The sequence below is a fragment of the Thermobia domestica genome, chromosome 16 (assembly GCF_964235325.1).
Source record: "Thermobia domestica chromosome 16, izTheDome1.hap1.1, whole genome shotgun sequence".
In the NCBI taxonomy this organism is placed as follows: domain Eukaryota; kingdom Metazoa; phylum Arthropoda; class Insecta; order Zygentoma; family Lepismatidae; genus Thermobia; species Thermobia domestica.
In genome coordinates this window covers 1,017,466-1,033,609 of record NC_137469.1, presented here as the reverse complement: position 1 = coordinate 1,033,609, position 16,144 = coordinate 1,017,466, and the positions used below count along the sequence as shown (strand labels likewise).

The window sequence follows — 16,144 nt, the reverse complement described above, 5'->3', positions numbered from 1 at the left end:
AGCGCCCTTTTCAGTAGCGAGAATACATGACACTTGGACCTACAACTTAATGTGGTATCCGAACCAGATCAATTCCCACCGGAATCGAACCCAGGTCTCTCTCGCGTACACTATCCGTATAGTCATGAGAGCTATAATGAATCTTAAATAATTAACTAATTTCGTGTTAGATGTGATTAATGAATTTGAATAAATATTTCAGGTTGTTCCGAAGATTTTATTTTTGTAGCAATCCAAATTATTACGATATATAGGAATAAACGTAATTTATAATTCGTTTTAGTTTATATTTTATTCCTAAGTATTTCTGGTTTGCCACCAACGTGACATTTTACAACATATTAAAAAAATATTATGGAATGCTTGCGAGAAAGCTTTACCTTATTAGCTTTCTAGATTGACTACAAAACTAATTTTGCTTTAACTTCCAATTTTACATACCTGCAACTAAATTGGTAATAGCTAATATCACCGAACTACAAAATAATCATATTACACTTTTAAACAAATCATCCATCCATACTATTTGCTCCCAGGAATATATTATATAGCACTGAAGCTACTCATTGCAGACACTTTTGTAAATAAAGGCACCATGGCACAAAATAAACACAGCACTAGAGTAGGTTGATAATATCAAAAATAGACGCACCACACACATCACTGCACATATCACACATTCCACCTTCTAACGTTCACTGCAAAAGAAACGAGGAATTGCAGAACTTGTTTTTACAATAATTGGAGATAAAGACTACCTCTTCTTCACGAGATAAAGAATAACTAAAAAAAAAAATATTAGAATACACAGGACACACTTCACTAAGGAATACGTTAATTATAGGAATGCATCAACAGAAAGCAAAAAAATAAAATAAAAATGACATAATCACATTGGAAATCAGTCACCACAACACAGTCTAATAATCTCTTTTGTATGCACCAAATTGTCAGATCCCTTGGCAGTTTCACCAAATAATTCACACAATATCACTTGATTTGTCACGTAAGTTTCTTCTGCAGTCCACCACATACTATTTTTTTCTTTTTGTTATTTTCGTAATAAGTTATTAACTTTCCGATTCTTTGAGTTTATCTGAGTACATAGGGTTCAACTCGAAAGTCGATGGGGGAAGATTATTCTCCAAATGCAACTTACGGCACAGCTCGTCGAGTATCTCACCAAATATCAAAATGTTAACGTTTTGGCCCAGCAGATGAAGGAGCAAGAAATCTCCAACTTGTGTTTTGCGAATGAGGGCGGTGATGCCGCTGGGAGTGGCAAATCGAAAGCGCCTCTTTAGGATCATCTCCCTGATGGAGGGAAGGGCGACAATGGCCGTGCTGTAAAGGAGGGCGAGGCCCGAGAAGATTGCCAGGATGATTAGCCAGAACCAGAGGAAGATGTAAATCTTTTCGTTGAGGATGTTGAGGGCAAGGACGCAGAGGGTGTCGTGGGTCTGGATTGTTCCCGAGGGACCATACTTGTGGAAGGTGCACTTGGTAACTCTGGGGAACACCACGACCATAGGGTCTGTTCGGTTTTCCTGGTCCATGTTGGAAAATCGAACGACATCAGTGCCGTAAGTAAGGAATGCTCCACCGAGGAAGGTGTCCACGAAGAAAATGTTACCAATCACGTTTACGAAGTTTAACACTTCGCAGAGGAAATATCCTGCAGCGTAGACGTTGTGCATGTGCAGGGTGTCCACAAAGTAGTTGACCAATCTACTCTGCTTGTCCTTCCGGTCTTCTGAGTGGACAATGGGCCCTCTCATACCGTCTGTGATCATACGAACCTTTCCCTCCTCCCAGTTCTTCCACAACCAATGAGGAACGTAGAATAGGACCCCCTGAAAAAACAGCATAAAGGGAACCCACTGGTAGTAGGAATGATAGCGTTTTTCATCTGTTGGGACATGAGGCCCGACGCCTGCAAAAGGCACATGGCTTCCGATGGGTTTTCCCAGTTGATGAGGAAGAGTGAAGGTATACGTGATCCAGCAATAGGTGTTGATGACGTGCACAGGATTGGAATCGGAGATGCAGTTGATGGGGTCTCCAATGAGGTTATTGGCGGTGATGATGATACAGCAAGCGAAGAAAATTGCTGCCGTTATGCGGTAATGCAGGCGAAAGACCATGTTGTCGATGATCGCTTTGTCCACTAAATAGCGAACCTTCACAAAGCCAGCAACGGCGGAAACTAATCCGAACACAGCCATGGTGGAAGTCTTGTCTTACACCTCCTGCAAGAAAAAGAAAAAAATACTTAGTCGAAGCAAATTATATGTATGTAAAAACAGAATACATTTGTTGTTAACGAAAATATTTTTAAGTCTAATCTACCTCGAACCCGAAATTATTTTGAAGATTGTAATTTGCCAATAGATTCTCATTAATTTAACAATATTGGATCGCAGTTAATCATAGTAAGTTTTGTGTACAAATGCCAAGCGACAGTCTCCATATGAACTGCAGGGTAATGAAAACAGTTAATTGATGCTTACTTTTTGCCTTAAATCCGATTTAAACAACTCGCTGGGCAAACCAATACGTGTCTGATGAAGCTTTATAGTAAGCGAAAATTACACGTTTAATATTTTAAGAATAAATGTATTGTTTTGCTCAGGGAATAGTTTAAATCGGATTTAAGTGTACTAAAAGCAAAGCTTGCAGATGGAAAATAATTTTTGTATTTCGTAACTTAACAAAATATGACTGAATTTTGAGAAAATGTTCCGGTAGGTTAATTTTGTCACCCTACGACAGATGTGGTGAATAAATAATAATTGACTAACATTTTGGACAAAACTTGCATTGATTGTAATCAATAAAATGTTGAATCCAGGTCCGTCCCGAGGGTAATGCAAGTGAGCTTCCTAGGCCCTGCGCCATAGGAGGAAAGAGTTACTGTTATAGAAAGTAGTAACTTTACTATTTCTTATTCATTTTTTTAGATTCAAAATACTACACGTATGTTTTAAGATAATGAGCCATCGTTTTTTAAGACATGTCTACAATTATATACACAGGAAGTGCACCACAGTGGGATATTACTATAGTTTATATGAAAAAAAAAAAAGTTGTCACAAAATAGTTTACTAATTGTTGGATATGGCATTCTTAGGTCCTACATTTACTTTCGTGTCAAACCCCGAGAGGTTGAATCCGAGAATCTATACGAAATTTACCTTCCATCTACAATTCTTGTGGCGCTTATTGCTTGAAACTTTTTTGCATTTTTCAAAATATTGCAAAAGGTAACTTTGCTCGCAGGCATTACCTGTATACAAAGATGGCAAAGCATAATATGCATGTTTGTAGAGGCAAGCAAATTTCAACCTTTATGAATCAAAATAATACGAAGATGGAAAAAAAAAAAAAAAACATGATATGCCACTTTTTGGTCTCTTTTCTGATTTTCCGCTTCAGTAGTTCGTCAGACGGAGATCTATTAAATATAGGCTGAAAAAAAGTTCATAATATTTAATTAAAAGTTTGCTATGTAACAGTATTCATTGTTTTCACTAGCAAACTGAGAAAATACTTTAAATTTTACTCATAAGGTTGAAATTTATACCTTCTGCAAATATACATATCACATCTGCCATCCATATAGGCCTATATAAACTTATCAAAGCTATTATCTTTGCGTAAAGAAGTCATAATTGGGTTCTACCCTGTATCAAGCAATTCAAATAAGATTATCATTAGAATAATATTAATATTATAACTTTAAAATTTTACAGAATTTACAATATAATCAGGTTGCGATATTATTTCTTGTTTGGCATGTTGCTGCAGTGGGTAGATAAATTTCTAAATAAGTACCAGTACTTCTGAACGATAGATTTACTTGAACATTAGCTTTTCCAACGACAAAGAATCATTTCTGTTTTTGGCATGTGTAGTTCAACCGATACCCCTTCCCCAGTGGCGTATCTGTGATAATGCTCAAAGTGGATTATACGCAGTACCAATCTTCACACTCGTGAATTGGAAACTCTCCCCTCCCTCCTCATGCTCCGGAAAGAAATTAAAGCAGGGGCGGATCCAGAACCGACTTCTGGGGGGCGGTAGGTTGTAATACTGCTACTTAGAGCTACTTTTAAGAGCTTCAAATTCTGGGATGGTTTATTTATATATATATAAAATAAAGTTTCCTCTTGTGGGGGGGCAATCGTGCCAATGCCGCCATCCTGAATCCGCCATTGAATCAAAGAAGGTAATAAAGTTAGTAAATTTTAAAAGTGAAAGTGAAACTTCAGCGAAAAAAAAAAAAAACATTAAAAACACTGACATTAGAGGCCGTTAAGGCTTATTGCTGTTAGAATTATTCGTTATTCTATTTTTTTTCTGCTGCCAATCGGGTGTCCATTACTCGAATATTGAATTATCAGAATTTTAACAGCATTAGGTTAGACGTCTCGTAAGCAATTTGTGGTCAACGCAATTATCATAATTCTAGTTTTGTAATTCAAGAGGCTTCTCAACGGTTTGATTGTGTTGGGTGAAAGCAGTAAATTATGCACCCACATAAGGAATCGAACCGGAAATTGCGCACACCAAAGACACACGCGCTAACCATTCGACCACTTAAGTGCACGAAGACGAAACTTATAATATTATTAAAGTATAATTTTGAAACGCTTAGGCAGAAATATTAGCAAAGTAAAAATGTAGCAAAATTACCAATGTGAGTTTGCTTTGTATCCGTACTATTAAAATTATTATTGAAATACAATCTACTCTTACGATAAATTTAAACTATGTAAAATCAGGGTTTGTATTACTTGAGCCAATTATCGTAATTTAAATAATCATTTCTGTTATATGAGGCGAAATGATTTCTCTAAAGCAAGAGGAATTCATACCTTGACGAAGATATAAAAAATAAACATTTACCATACAGAAATCCTTAAACGATATAAACTTGGGGAAATTGAACCCACCCTTGATGAACTTCTGTGTACGCCACTGTTGAATCATACGAGTTTCATTCTCTTTCATTACGTGTACAGCTAAGGTTTCATGTATAAAGATGATGGCTGAGAAAAAAAAGTAATATACTCATTTCGTTTATCAGTCGCGAAGATGCATTTTGTGTCCAGGGTTCGAACTCGCGAACCTTCACTAAGGAGGTGGTCTACCAGTGAACCATGTGACACCAGAGGATATAGGAATCTAAAGTCATGGGTGGAAAGCTAAGCTAAGGCGAAAGGGCGGTATGACAAGAAGAGGGAATTATTGAGTAAGTAAGAGATCGGAGTGGGTCCGTTCTATTGTCAATGCAGTGGTGGATCTAGAAAGTAAAAACGGGAAGGGGGGCGAATCCAGACTATGCTAAGTATATCATGACTTAACTATGAACTTTCAAAAAACTGGAGGCCTACGCCTCAGGCTGAATCCGCCACTGTATTAATGTCTAAGATTCAGTAACAAGTCTGTCATACTGCCATGAAAGAAGATACAGTAGAAGATAGAAAACACGCAAACACAGTGATAAAAACACTAGGCTAAAATTAATAAGTAACATTGGCTATACCAATCTTTTACCGGAACTACGCGGCAGAGGTAAAGAAAGTTTGTAGACATGGGCGTCTCTGGCAGGGGGACGAGGGGGACGCGTCCCCCCAATATTTTGAAGTACAAAATATTCAACATATTATTCTAATTTTTTACTAACGACAGAATAACATATAAATAATAATTATTATATTTATTTGGAATATGATATTCAGGCTCTTAAACGATGATAACAGTTCTTGATATACCTCAAGGGGTCCGTGAAGGTAAGCAGAAAGGTAACAAGTGGAATCGAAGATATTAAACATGTTGGGCTAGGCAGTACCATGTAAACAACTTTCTTTTATGTCCCCCCCCCCCCAAATTTTACATGCCAGAGACGCCAGTGTTTGTAGACAAGATAAAATATCAAATATGTACTTGTCGAGATTGTCAGTTGAACTGGTAAGGCTTTTATTTAAGTGACAATTGATAGGGGACAAACACACCAAGAAATAAGTTACGCATAAACACTATAACAATCACAATGCGGGCAAGATATGCAGGTGACGAAGAAATCTAAAAACTTAGAGGAGATCGTTCGGTGGTCATCTCCACGTAGTGTTGGCGGCAAGGAATTAGTGTCTATAGCAACAGTTTTGGAGGGGTAGTGACTCTCTATTTGTTTTTTGTTTTTTTAAATAAAACTATAAATTAAAATAACGAAACGAAAGATATGTTTCTGAGATTTGATTTTTCACAAAAAGAAACAAAAATGTTAATATCGAAAATAAAGTATTGTCAATGTAATAAGATCACTGGCTTTCAGTTATTTCCAGAACTTAATACGTTTTGAGATGTTGGGTATATCGATATATATCGGCCACGTATATGATATCCTCAGTAAACGTGGCCTTGAATATTCATTTTATATACTTCTAGGTGGAAATAGAGTGAGGCAATGCCCTTAACACTTTCACAAACTCCCTCGGCGCACTACGGACAGTTTCTATGAAATGTATTACTGGAAGGAAGAATTTGAATATGGTGATTAGGAAAAGTAATAATTACCTTCGCCTCCACCAACCTGCTGTGTTGTGAATCGAGAGCCTCCGAAGACTCTTCGCGTAGTTGCCGTTAACACCACAAACTGGAGGAAGCACCAGCAGACTACTCCCGACCCGAGCCGATATGCAAGAAACGTGCCACCGCCATCAGAGGCCAAGCGCTGTTGCTGCGTCACGGATGTCGTCACAGCTTTCGTTTCGTTCCAACTTCAATTCTTCTGATTGCCTTAGGCAAATTATTCCAACAACAACAACAACAACAACAACAACAAAAAAAAAAAAATCTACTATACTCTGATATGTGTTCTTATGCTCTGTTGTCGCCATTTTCACAGGATTCTTAGAAGCTCGAAAGGAAATCTTGTGTCAGCAGTTATTGGGTTAGGTTTAGCAAAGTTAACATTCATCGGTATCGGAAATGCGCATAAATTCTTTCAACTGAGAAAAGAATATTCACTATTTACCGTCATATAGTCTACCATGAATTTAATTACTTAAATTGATTTTTCACGTCGAAAAAACTTTTAGTCGTATAATACTTCCATTACTTGCATTTCGTTGAAAATGAGATTTAAGTTGTAGTTTTACCTCCAATGGCTGCTCTTTGGTGTGGGAGATCCGGATTCGACTCCCGGTGGGAGTTCATGTAGTTCGGATTCCACGTTAATCAGTAGATCCCATCTCATATAGCCTCGCTGCTGAAAGAGACGTTAAAACTCAAAATCAACTCCAATAGCTGCTAAAGCAGACTAATGATAAAATGAATGATTATGGAATAATTTGTGGAGTGATAATGTGGGAGGAAATGGGAGAATGAGAAAATCCGAAGATGCATTGTTATCTACCACAAACTCACGTGGCCTGGGGTCGAACCAGAGACCCCTTATACTAGAGATAAGCGATCTAGCACTGAGCCATTGTGTCCCTTTTGGATTATTTTATCCACAATTACGTTGATATAATATTGAGTTAATTGCAATTAGTACGGCGTGTTTTTGAAATTCGGAATTTATGCCCAAACATTTTGTTGTGGCAAGACTTCGAAGTGTATTACACATGTTAGGTGCAATTTCAATACTAAAATTTTGATTCTAGATCCCATATTCAGAACAGTACAACGACGGGGATTGTTCTTCAAAACCCAACTCTGATTTTTTTTTTTGGGGGGGGGGGGACAAAATGGTCATCGCTGGTTCGAAACGTACCAGGTTTGATTACAGTCATGTAGCCTAGCAGTAGACAATGTATCTAAGGAGTTTTTTTTCCCTTCCATTTTCTTCACTGCCGCCAATTCTTTTCATTATTCACCCTCCTCAGGGGGTGCCCACGAGGGTGAACAAGACGCCAATGGCGTCATTAAAATTGGGGATGGGATTTTTAAAGTAAAATAATTAAAATTGCCTCATTTCACGGAAAGACAAGAAAAAAAGTAAAAACTAATTACTCAATGAATTACTACATTATTACACCTTCTTGCTTCCACTTCTTCCCGCTGCCATAATACCATAACCATTTTAATGTTTTTCTGCCTTGTAATCGGATTTTCCCAACTAAATGTGAGGGAGATGCTTTGTTAATTTGGGGGAGGATTGGCGTCACAGACTGGGGGGGGGGATTGGCACCCCTGATCCTCCTTATACTCTTCCCTATACTAGGACAGAAGGAACTACTAATGCTAATGTTAATGAACTCAAAGATTACTTTCCTTAATAGTAGATATTTAAGAATTTTCCTCCGAAGGAATGATAAAACAGATAAGAAGACGAAAAGAAAATTCAGAAACAAGAAATAATGTTAAAAGAGGAAAAAATTTAAAAAAAGGTCTCCATTACTTTTGGACCACTTCAATCAGGAAGGAGACCACTTCCTGAAATCATAGATTGGAAAATATCAAAACTTGCATAGGTGTTGAACAGTGTGAGCACAATGAATATCGTTTAAAGTGGAGCTTTATTTTCATCCAATTACAGATGGCGCACACAGGAGCGTTATTTCAGATTTCGCTACAGGGGGCGGGGGGTACAAGATTTTCTACTCACATAATTTCACTTTTTAATATATATTAATGCACAATGTATTAAAACATGTGTATTTCTCAAACACATAGGAAAATTACCGTACTCTCTGTCCTTCCCAAATGATTCCCCTGGGTACACACAACATCGATATAATAAACTAAATCAACCGGCACTCGTACATACACGTCACGCTTCAAGATTGGAATTTCCAAAGCCTCGTCAGCGAATTTTACATTCCTTTTCTGTTTCTTTATCTGTTTATCGGTGTCTCCTTTGTTTATCGGGAGAATAATGTTTGTGTTCGATGGTGTTTAAAAGGTAAACATGTTGATATTGGAAGATTTCTAGGTAGGTGATTTGCGATTTGCTCCTGTAGTTGGTTGCGTCACTATCAAATAATTGATTCACAAAATCATAATGAATGTAGTTTGATGTCTGATTGCCTTCGGTCGCAACGCTTATCTGACACCTGGAAAGTAATCTTCTGAAGCAGTTCAGTAGTTTGCTCACGTCATTAAAAAAAAAAAAAAAAAAAAAAAAAAAATCCTAACTTACTCTGTATTTGTTTTCATTACTTTGATACATGTTGAAGTTTAGAGTTTCTTTTTAGCACTTAGACTGTATGAGACGTGGACCTACAGTTTAAAGCAGTGGGAGGGAAGCGTGAAAAGAGTTTATTTTGGTCTCCTCCTGGGAGGCACTCTCAGAGTGGTCCCCAAAATCATATCTGGAAGAAACATTGGGCGTGAAGAGCGAGCAAGGGGCACCAGCTACTGACAGAAATAAAACTAAAATTTATAGCTGATTTTGCAAGGAACTAAGAATGTGCGTATACTAAAATACGCTGTTTCTTATGGTTATTTAACGTAAAAATATTAAGAATGTTGTAATAGAGGGGTTAAATTGAACACCGTACGAACACACACACAAAAAAAGAGTAAGAACCGCGGTTTCATTAACAGCTAACCGTGGTTTCATTCTTACGAAAGCTGGTAAAAAACAATAAATAAATAAAAATAAAATACTGCCCTATAAATGGTATGCAGAACTCTTGCTGGAAATAAACTGGTCAAATTATTATTATTTATTTATTTATTTATTTTTTGGAGATTAAGAATTCAATTCTGCATTTGAAATTCCAGAAGTGGTCACACAAAATGCACGTTCGTATGTTCAACAAATGGGAACAAGGGGGAGGGGAGACGAAGTATGCTGGGTTTACGGCAGGGGCGCCCGAAAAAAATTCTAGAGGGGGCCATCTTCGTGGTTACTATATTACGTCTGGAATTTTTGGTATTTGATATACGTGGTTTGCTATATTACCTATACATTGTTGTGAGCCAGAGGGAGGCCCGGAACCCACCCTGCCCTTCCCTTGAGCGCCAGGTAAACAAGGTTGGGAACCACTTGTTTAAAGTGACCAGGAAATAGTGTGCAGTAGAAACTAGAGAGCGTGGAAGATTCTGGATCAGAGATTGGTATTTAGGAGTCGGGATTCACTCGAATTCTCGCGGGCTGATGCTCGGTATCCTCAAAAGAGCTCACACCCTCAGTAATCTCGATGTGGCTCACGCTAGCGTAAACTCGCGCTCAGGCTTAGTATCCTCAAAAGAGCTCACGCGCTCAGTAGGCTCGTTGCATCTCGCCTCTTTCTCTGTTCATAGGACTCGTAATCTTTTATTGAGCTAGAGAGCGATCGAGCCAGAGAGCCGGGCTTGCGAGTTTGAATGACTCTGATCTGGATCTAAGCGGAGTGTTTACTTTCAAATATGTTCAACAAGTATATGTATAGTAATAAATTTAGAAACAATTGCGTGTACTATCCCAGGAAGGCCATTTATCCTAGAAGTGCCTGTAGTCCAGTTTCCACCAGAAATGATAAACAGGCAAGAACCCAGCTGGATAATCACTGTTACTTGGCTATACTTTTCTTAAACTGCTCCGGTTCTCTTTTTCTTCAACGTATATTGGCTGTGAAATTTGCTCAAACAAGCTCTGGGAGAAGAAAATTTTGATTGGACACGTACATGGACATTGTGGTTTTGCTCTGCAACCTCCAACGACTTTCCCATTTGTGATCTAGTCGCTTGTTAAAGAAAAATAGCATTCGCCCTGACCCACTTTGTGATTAAGTAATTCCTTGGTGTACTTCTCTGTATACTGGTTCTCCTTTCTAAGGGACGCTGATTTGAATTTTATTACAAACATCGAGAAAAAGAAAAATAATGAACAAAATCGTGCTAACGAGTGCCAGGTGATTGTGAGTTGATTAATTAGGACTAAAGATTGTGTTAGAGATAGTAAATGTGAGGATTGTGACATTGGCATTTTGTTTTTAGAATTCTGCTTCATAAAAATCAAGAACTGAGTCAACATACTTGTTTTTAATATGGTTTAGTTGTTATTAAAGTAAAACAAATTAATGATTTATTTAATTTGCCCCCATGCATGGAACCACCCAATCAACTGCCGTTCTTCTATAAGCTGACCTCTTTTACCGGTGCAACTTGAAGGGATCTATATTCGACCAGGGTGAATCACGCCGCTCCTGAAATCTCTTCCCAAAATCATTGGCTCAGTGGTAAAGCCCTTATCTCTGGTGTGAGGAGGTGTAATTCGACTCTTCGCCATGTGAGTTTGTAGTGGACAGTTTTGTCGAGATCCTAGTTTTCTCCCGCAGTATCATTCTACCAATTATTTAATGATAATTCAGTTCCATTTCAATATACGTTTTCAAAAAGTACTCAATGAATAAATGATATTTGGGACTTCCGATCTCTCAGCAGACACACTTAAAAGAAATCGAAGTCCTAGAAAGCAGTGAAACCTCTGAAGATTGTGGAATGTTGCTTTGAGTATTGGTTCCAGTTAGCATACTGTAAAAGTCCCACAGTTATGACGGTTAGGCTAAAGGAGACGGTGATGATGAGAAATGAATGAAATGGTGGAATGAAGAAAGTGGGAGGAAACGGGAAAACCCCGAGAAAACCCACAAGCACGGTGCTTGTCTATCACAAAGTCCACACGGCGCGAGCTGGGATCGAACCAGGGACCCCAAGCACCGGAGGTGAACGCTCTACCACTGAGCCACCGCGCCCCCTAGCATACTGTAATTGATCGACTGATAACCACAGACTTAAGAACTTTCGGATGACTGGTTGCAATTTTTGAAGCACTTTTGCGAACCAAAAGGAACTAACAGGCAACAGAAATGATAAAACAAATGAGGAACAGAAAAAAAAAAAACAGTTTTTTTTTTTTTTTTTAAATTTTCGTCTCGTATGATGTATATGCTGACTTTTTTCCTTTGGAAAATTCCCAACCATGGTGCCGATGTGATGCCTCTGCTCAATGCTATTTGTATACGATATCGCTGTATAATTATATTTAATATATTCGCCTCAACAATCGTAGCAAATTTATTAGTATATCAATCTACACACAGTACATAAGTGTATTCAATGTAAGTCTTTGCACTTCTAATGAAAGCTAACACTTTTGTACCAATAAGCTGCCAGAGAGAACGTGCATAATGTATTCCTTATCTGGGACATCCATATTTCTACAGGATGTAAAATAAACATCTTTGTTGCGGAGCTGTGAAGAGTACAGATCGGGTGGGGGTGGGGGGAACCTGTGTGCTTCAGCTGAACGGTTTCTTGTGAGCAATACCTTCCATTGGCCATTGACATTTGAGTTCTCATTTCGAGAAATGTGCTAATTCAGCCTCTCACTTGATGCTATTGCGGTGTCGCCACATTTATGCTCTTCAACAGCAGAATTCAACATCACGAATTTGCTTTGTTAATTCTTTACAGAAGAAAGAAATCCATACGAAAAGCGAAATAATGAAATGAAATTTCTAGTATTATGTCTTATGAATCTGCTCTTTAGGTTAAAGCAGGCGTATGATTTATTAATGAACATTCGGTGGAATGAAAATGAGGAAGAAGACGGACATGTCAACTATATACATCTATAACCTGAAATCCCATACCTAAGTAGCAGAATGGACATACACACTCATACATGCTCTTATGTTAACTCCGGAACATATTCCTAAATAGGATACTGACAGTTTCTTTCAAAAAAAAAAAAAAAAAATGTTCCGGGGTTGGCACACTTAGTATTCAAAGGGATACATAGTTTTACATGGTACTATTCTATTTATTATTATATTAAAGATGTATTATTATTTTGGTCTCCTCCAGGGGGGCAGTGCTCCCCAAAAACATACCTGGAAGAAACCCTGGATACGGAATAAAACACTTTTTCCCCTACATCAAAGAAAACTGATAGGCAACTCGTCTTAATGGTTTTGAGGTAATATATGTGGACCTATTTGAGCAGGTCCTCCCAGCTGGTCCAGTAGATACCACACGTGGTCCCATCTCGATTCCTGGTGGGGTGGGAGCGCATTGAACGTCTTTACGGTGGTTCGGATTATATCTTAACCCTACGCTCACACGTCTTACACAGCCTCGATATTGAAAAGGAATTCCATACTTCAACACACAAAGAAACCTGAGCACTGTGCCATTAAATAACCATATTCCATTTGTCTAAGTCTGTAAATTCATAGTAATAACCCCCGCATATTCAATTTACAGTAATTACTGGGAAACCAAATACGGATAACCGGACGAAGAATGATGAAACCAAATGACTAGCATTTTCGAGCTATTGCTCACCAATTGCTGAGAAATTTGTCTTCAGGCTACGACTGACATCATACACTGCAATGGTGAATTATTCAAAGATACTTCATGCGATGAAACATTGTAATTTTACAGACTTACAATACTTTCAATGTGCGAGGCCGTTATAGAATCACGATTTGATTTTCCGGTATTTTAAAATTTTGATTTAAAACAAGGAAAAAAGTTGTGTGTGAAGGCCAATATTTGGAACAAAGTAAGCTCTGTGGGTTGGCAACGTGTGGTCGGCAAGTGTTGTACAGATGATTTGAAGGGGTCTGAAGGGGAAGGGGAGGCTTTTTCCACCTGAGGCAGTACCTGTTTCTTTCCTTTGTATGTGGTTGGTAGACGGAGTGCCACGTTTTCAGTAACCACTAAATGCATCCAAAGTTCTTTTCGTTCGCCTGCAATTCTCTTGGCTGAAGGCTTTGATCGTCGCAGTCAACTTTTTGTTTGGACAGATCGCTTGCTTTCTGCTACAACACACTAAAATAAAAGCTTTGATTAGGGGAAGCGTTTTCTCCTCAAAAAAGAAACCAAAGATCGTAAAATTCGTTGCCAGTCCATATAGGATGATTATCTCCAGGGAAACGTTCTATAAAAGACCGTGGGAACAAAGATGGAAGAACCATATGAATCACCTATTTCCTTTCATGCAAAATCCTAGATTCTTGCGCATAATCATCGGAGGGTTGAAGCCCTCGGCAATCACCAGTGTTTCAATCTTTAATCTTATCCATTTTGGAGGCCTTTTTAAAACAAGAGTAACAATTACGGGGTTATTTAAAATAAAACTGCTTCGAACTGGAAAACAAGAAACACGTAATTCTCACGTCCATCTTGAGTCGTGTTGATCATGGCTTAAACACAGAAAGTGGGGAGGGGGGGGGGGGGGAATAGAAATTTAAAACTTTTCAAAGAAGTTCTTATGCTTTCTAAGCGAGAGATCACTTCCAAGATATCTTTTGCCCTCTGTCTTGAGTACGGTCTCCATAATTTTATAACAAAACATGAAAAACAGAAAGCGAGTCATTAAATAGGCTATCTATAATTATATTAAATAAACATTAAATATCTATAAAATTATACTGTATTGTATTATATTAAATTACAGTACAGTACAGTATTGTATTAAATAAACAAATAGCGGCGTCACAGTGTTTCTGTGTAAACGAGTGGTTTATCCCTGTGTAAATAACGTGAACGTTGAAGTTTGAAAATACCATACATTAACCCTTTTAGAATTTCCACTTTGAGGTAAACTTTAGACTTTATGAAACATTTACTGTTTCCTTACTATTTATCGTAGGATCATGGTTCATACTTTTTTTTTTTTTTTTTTTTTTTTTTTTTTTTTTTTTAGAATAGCGCATCTTTTCCAACGGTAGCACTCGCTTGTCAGTAATATACAACAGAAACTGGAAAATCTGGAGTGTATTCGAAAAAATTCAAAATTTTTCCGCCCTTCTGGCCCGGGCCTGGGTTCACGTAGGGATCTGAAAATCTCTTTCTTGAAAAATACGTAGTTATGTACAGAATGCGTGTGCAAACTTTCAATCTAATATCTTTAAAACAAAGGACAGAAATAATCGGTCAAACAGCACTACGCAATGGTAACAAAAGTTATCATAAATCCTAAAAAATATTAAACTCTACATTTGTCGAATAGAAACTCTTTATTTTGATTTTAACGTTGTATTGAAGGAACAGCTTAGTATTTTACATCCTGAGCGTTATACTAACCGGCTAAACTCGTCAGCACTGCAGGCAGTTAACAACCCAGGATGATACCCATAATTATCCCGGTAGGAATATATGGGGAGCCGATTTTTTATTATCTACATCTTGGCATTAACTGTATTCCTAACTTCTGAGCCCCTATATCTTGGCTATCCATCAAGCAGTTCTTGTGATTTAGGCCTATGTCTCTCGGACGGAAGGCCACACACACACACAGAGGAAATGTGTAAAGGAGGTTTGGTGAAGCAAACACCTCAGTTATAAAGTACTTTCAATTTTTTTTTTCGTAGGGTAGAAAACCTATTTTCAAACGGTATGCCGCGTCAGAGAACAACTGGGGTGGGGTGCCGGCAGAAATTTGTATTATATATGTATCTTTCAAAACTCTAATAGCTTTTTTTTTTTATTATTTCATACGAAGTTCCAGTTCCGTGCATATTTTTTTTTATTATTATGAAAAAACTTAACTTGCCATTAACTACATACCTGTATATATGAAAGCTAATTTATTGTAGGTGTACCATAGGATTTTTAATTAGATCTGCGAACCAGAAACGTAATTAAAAAAAAACAGTAGGGGGGAGGAACAATTTATGATGTATCAATTAGTGTGAAGTTAAATTTCTCTACTATAAGAAAGGTCTTGAAAATAACTAACCTCTAATTTGATAGCATTTTGCTAAGGGATATCTGATCCATTTTCTAAAATAGCTGTATCGTTATTCGGTTTTAAAACAAACTGATTATATGCGTAGTGAATGTTAAAAATACATGAAATTAAAATCTTACCAAACAATGGTCCTCATAGCCATATGGTGCTTAGAAAGGTTTACGAAACAGAATTAAAATTGTGTGTATAATGTTGTTAAAATTATTCATATATTTGTCATTGAAAGAGTTTTGTGAATAGTTTACTCTTCCGCCTCATTATTCAATTTTTCATTTATTTCATTAAATATAGTTATAACCAGCAGCATATGAAATTCAAATCAAAGCAGTAGTCAATAGCTGATAGCGTTTCAGTGTACTGTTAAATCACTTTACATGCTAACGTGAGCTCTACCAGTTAATTTAATTTTTAGGCAGTGTTCCACGCACCAGAAACTCCAATTGA

General features: G+C 37.5%; 2 protein-coding genes across 7 annotated transcripts in view; one reads left to right on the top strand and one right to left on the bottom strand.

Moving 5' to 3' along the window:
• Positions 1-16,144, top strand: part of spg (dedicator of cytokinesis spg) — a 499,880-nt gene that overhangs the window by 301,366 nt on the left and 182,370 nt on the right. The gene's annotated exons all lie outside the window — the stretch shown is intronic.
• Positions 267-16,144, bottom strand: part of Inx3 (innexin 3) — a 30,820-nt gene continuing 14,942 nt past the window's right edge. Inside the window, exons 1-2 of one of the 3 annotated variants that reach the window (XM_081742029.1) lie at positions 6,596-6,741; positions 267-2,249 (exon numbers count right to left, since the gene is read on the bottom strand). In XM_081742029.1, coding sequence (XP_081598155.1) covers positions 1,071-2,225 — 1,155 coding nt within the window. In that variant the 5' untranslated portion in view covers positions 2,226-2,249; positions 6,596-6,741 and the 3' untranslated portion in view covers positions 267-1,070. Of the gene's footprint in view, positions 2,250-6,579; positions 6,742-16,144 lie in introns of those variants that run through there. The other 2 variants (XM_081742028.1, XM_081742027.1) reach the window with 2 other exon arrangements.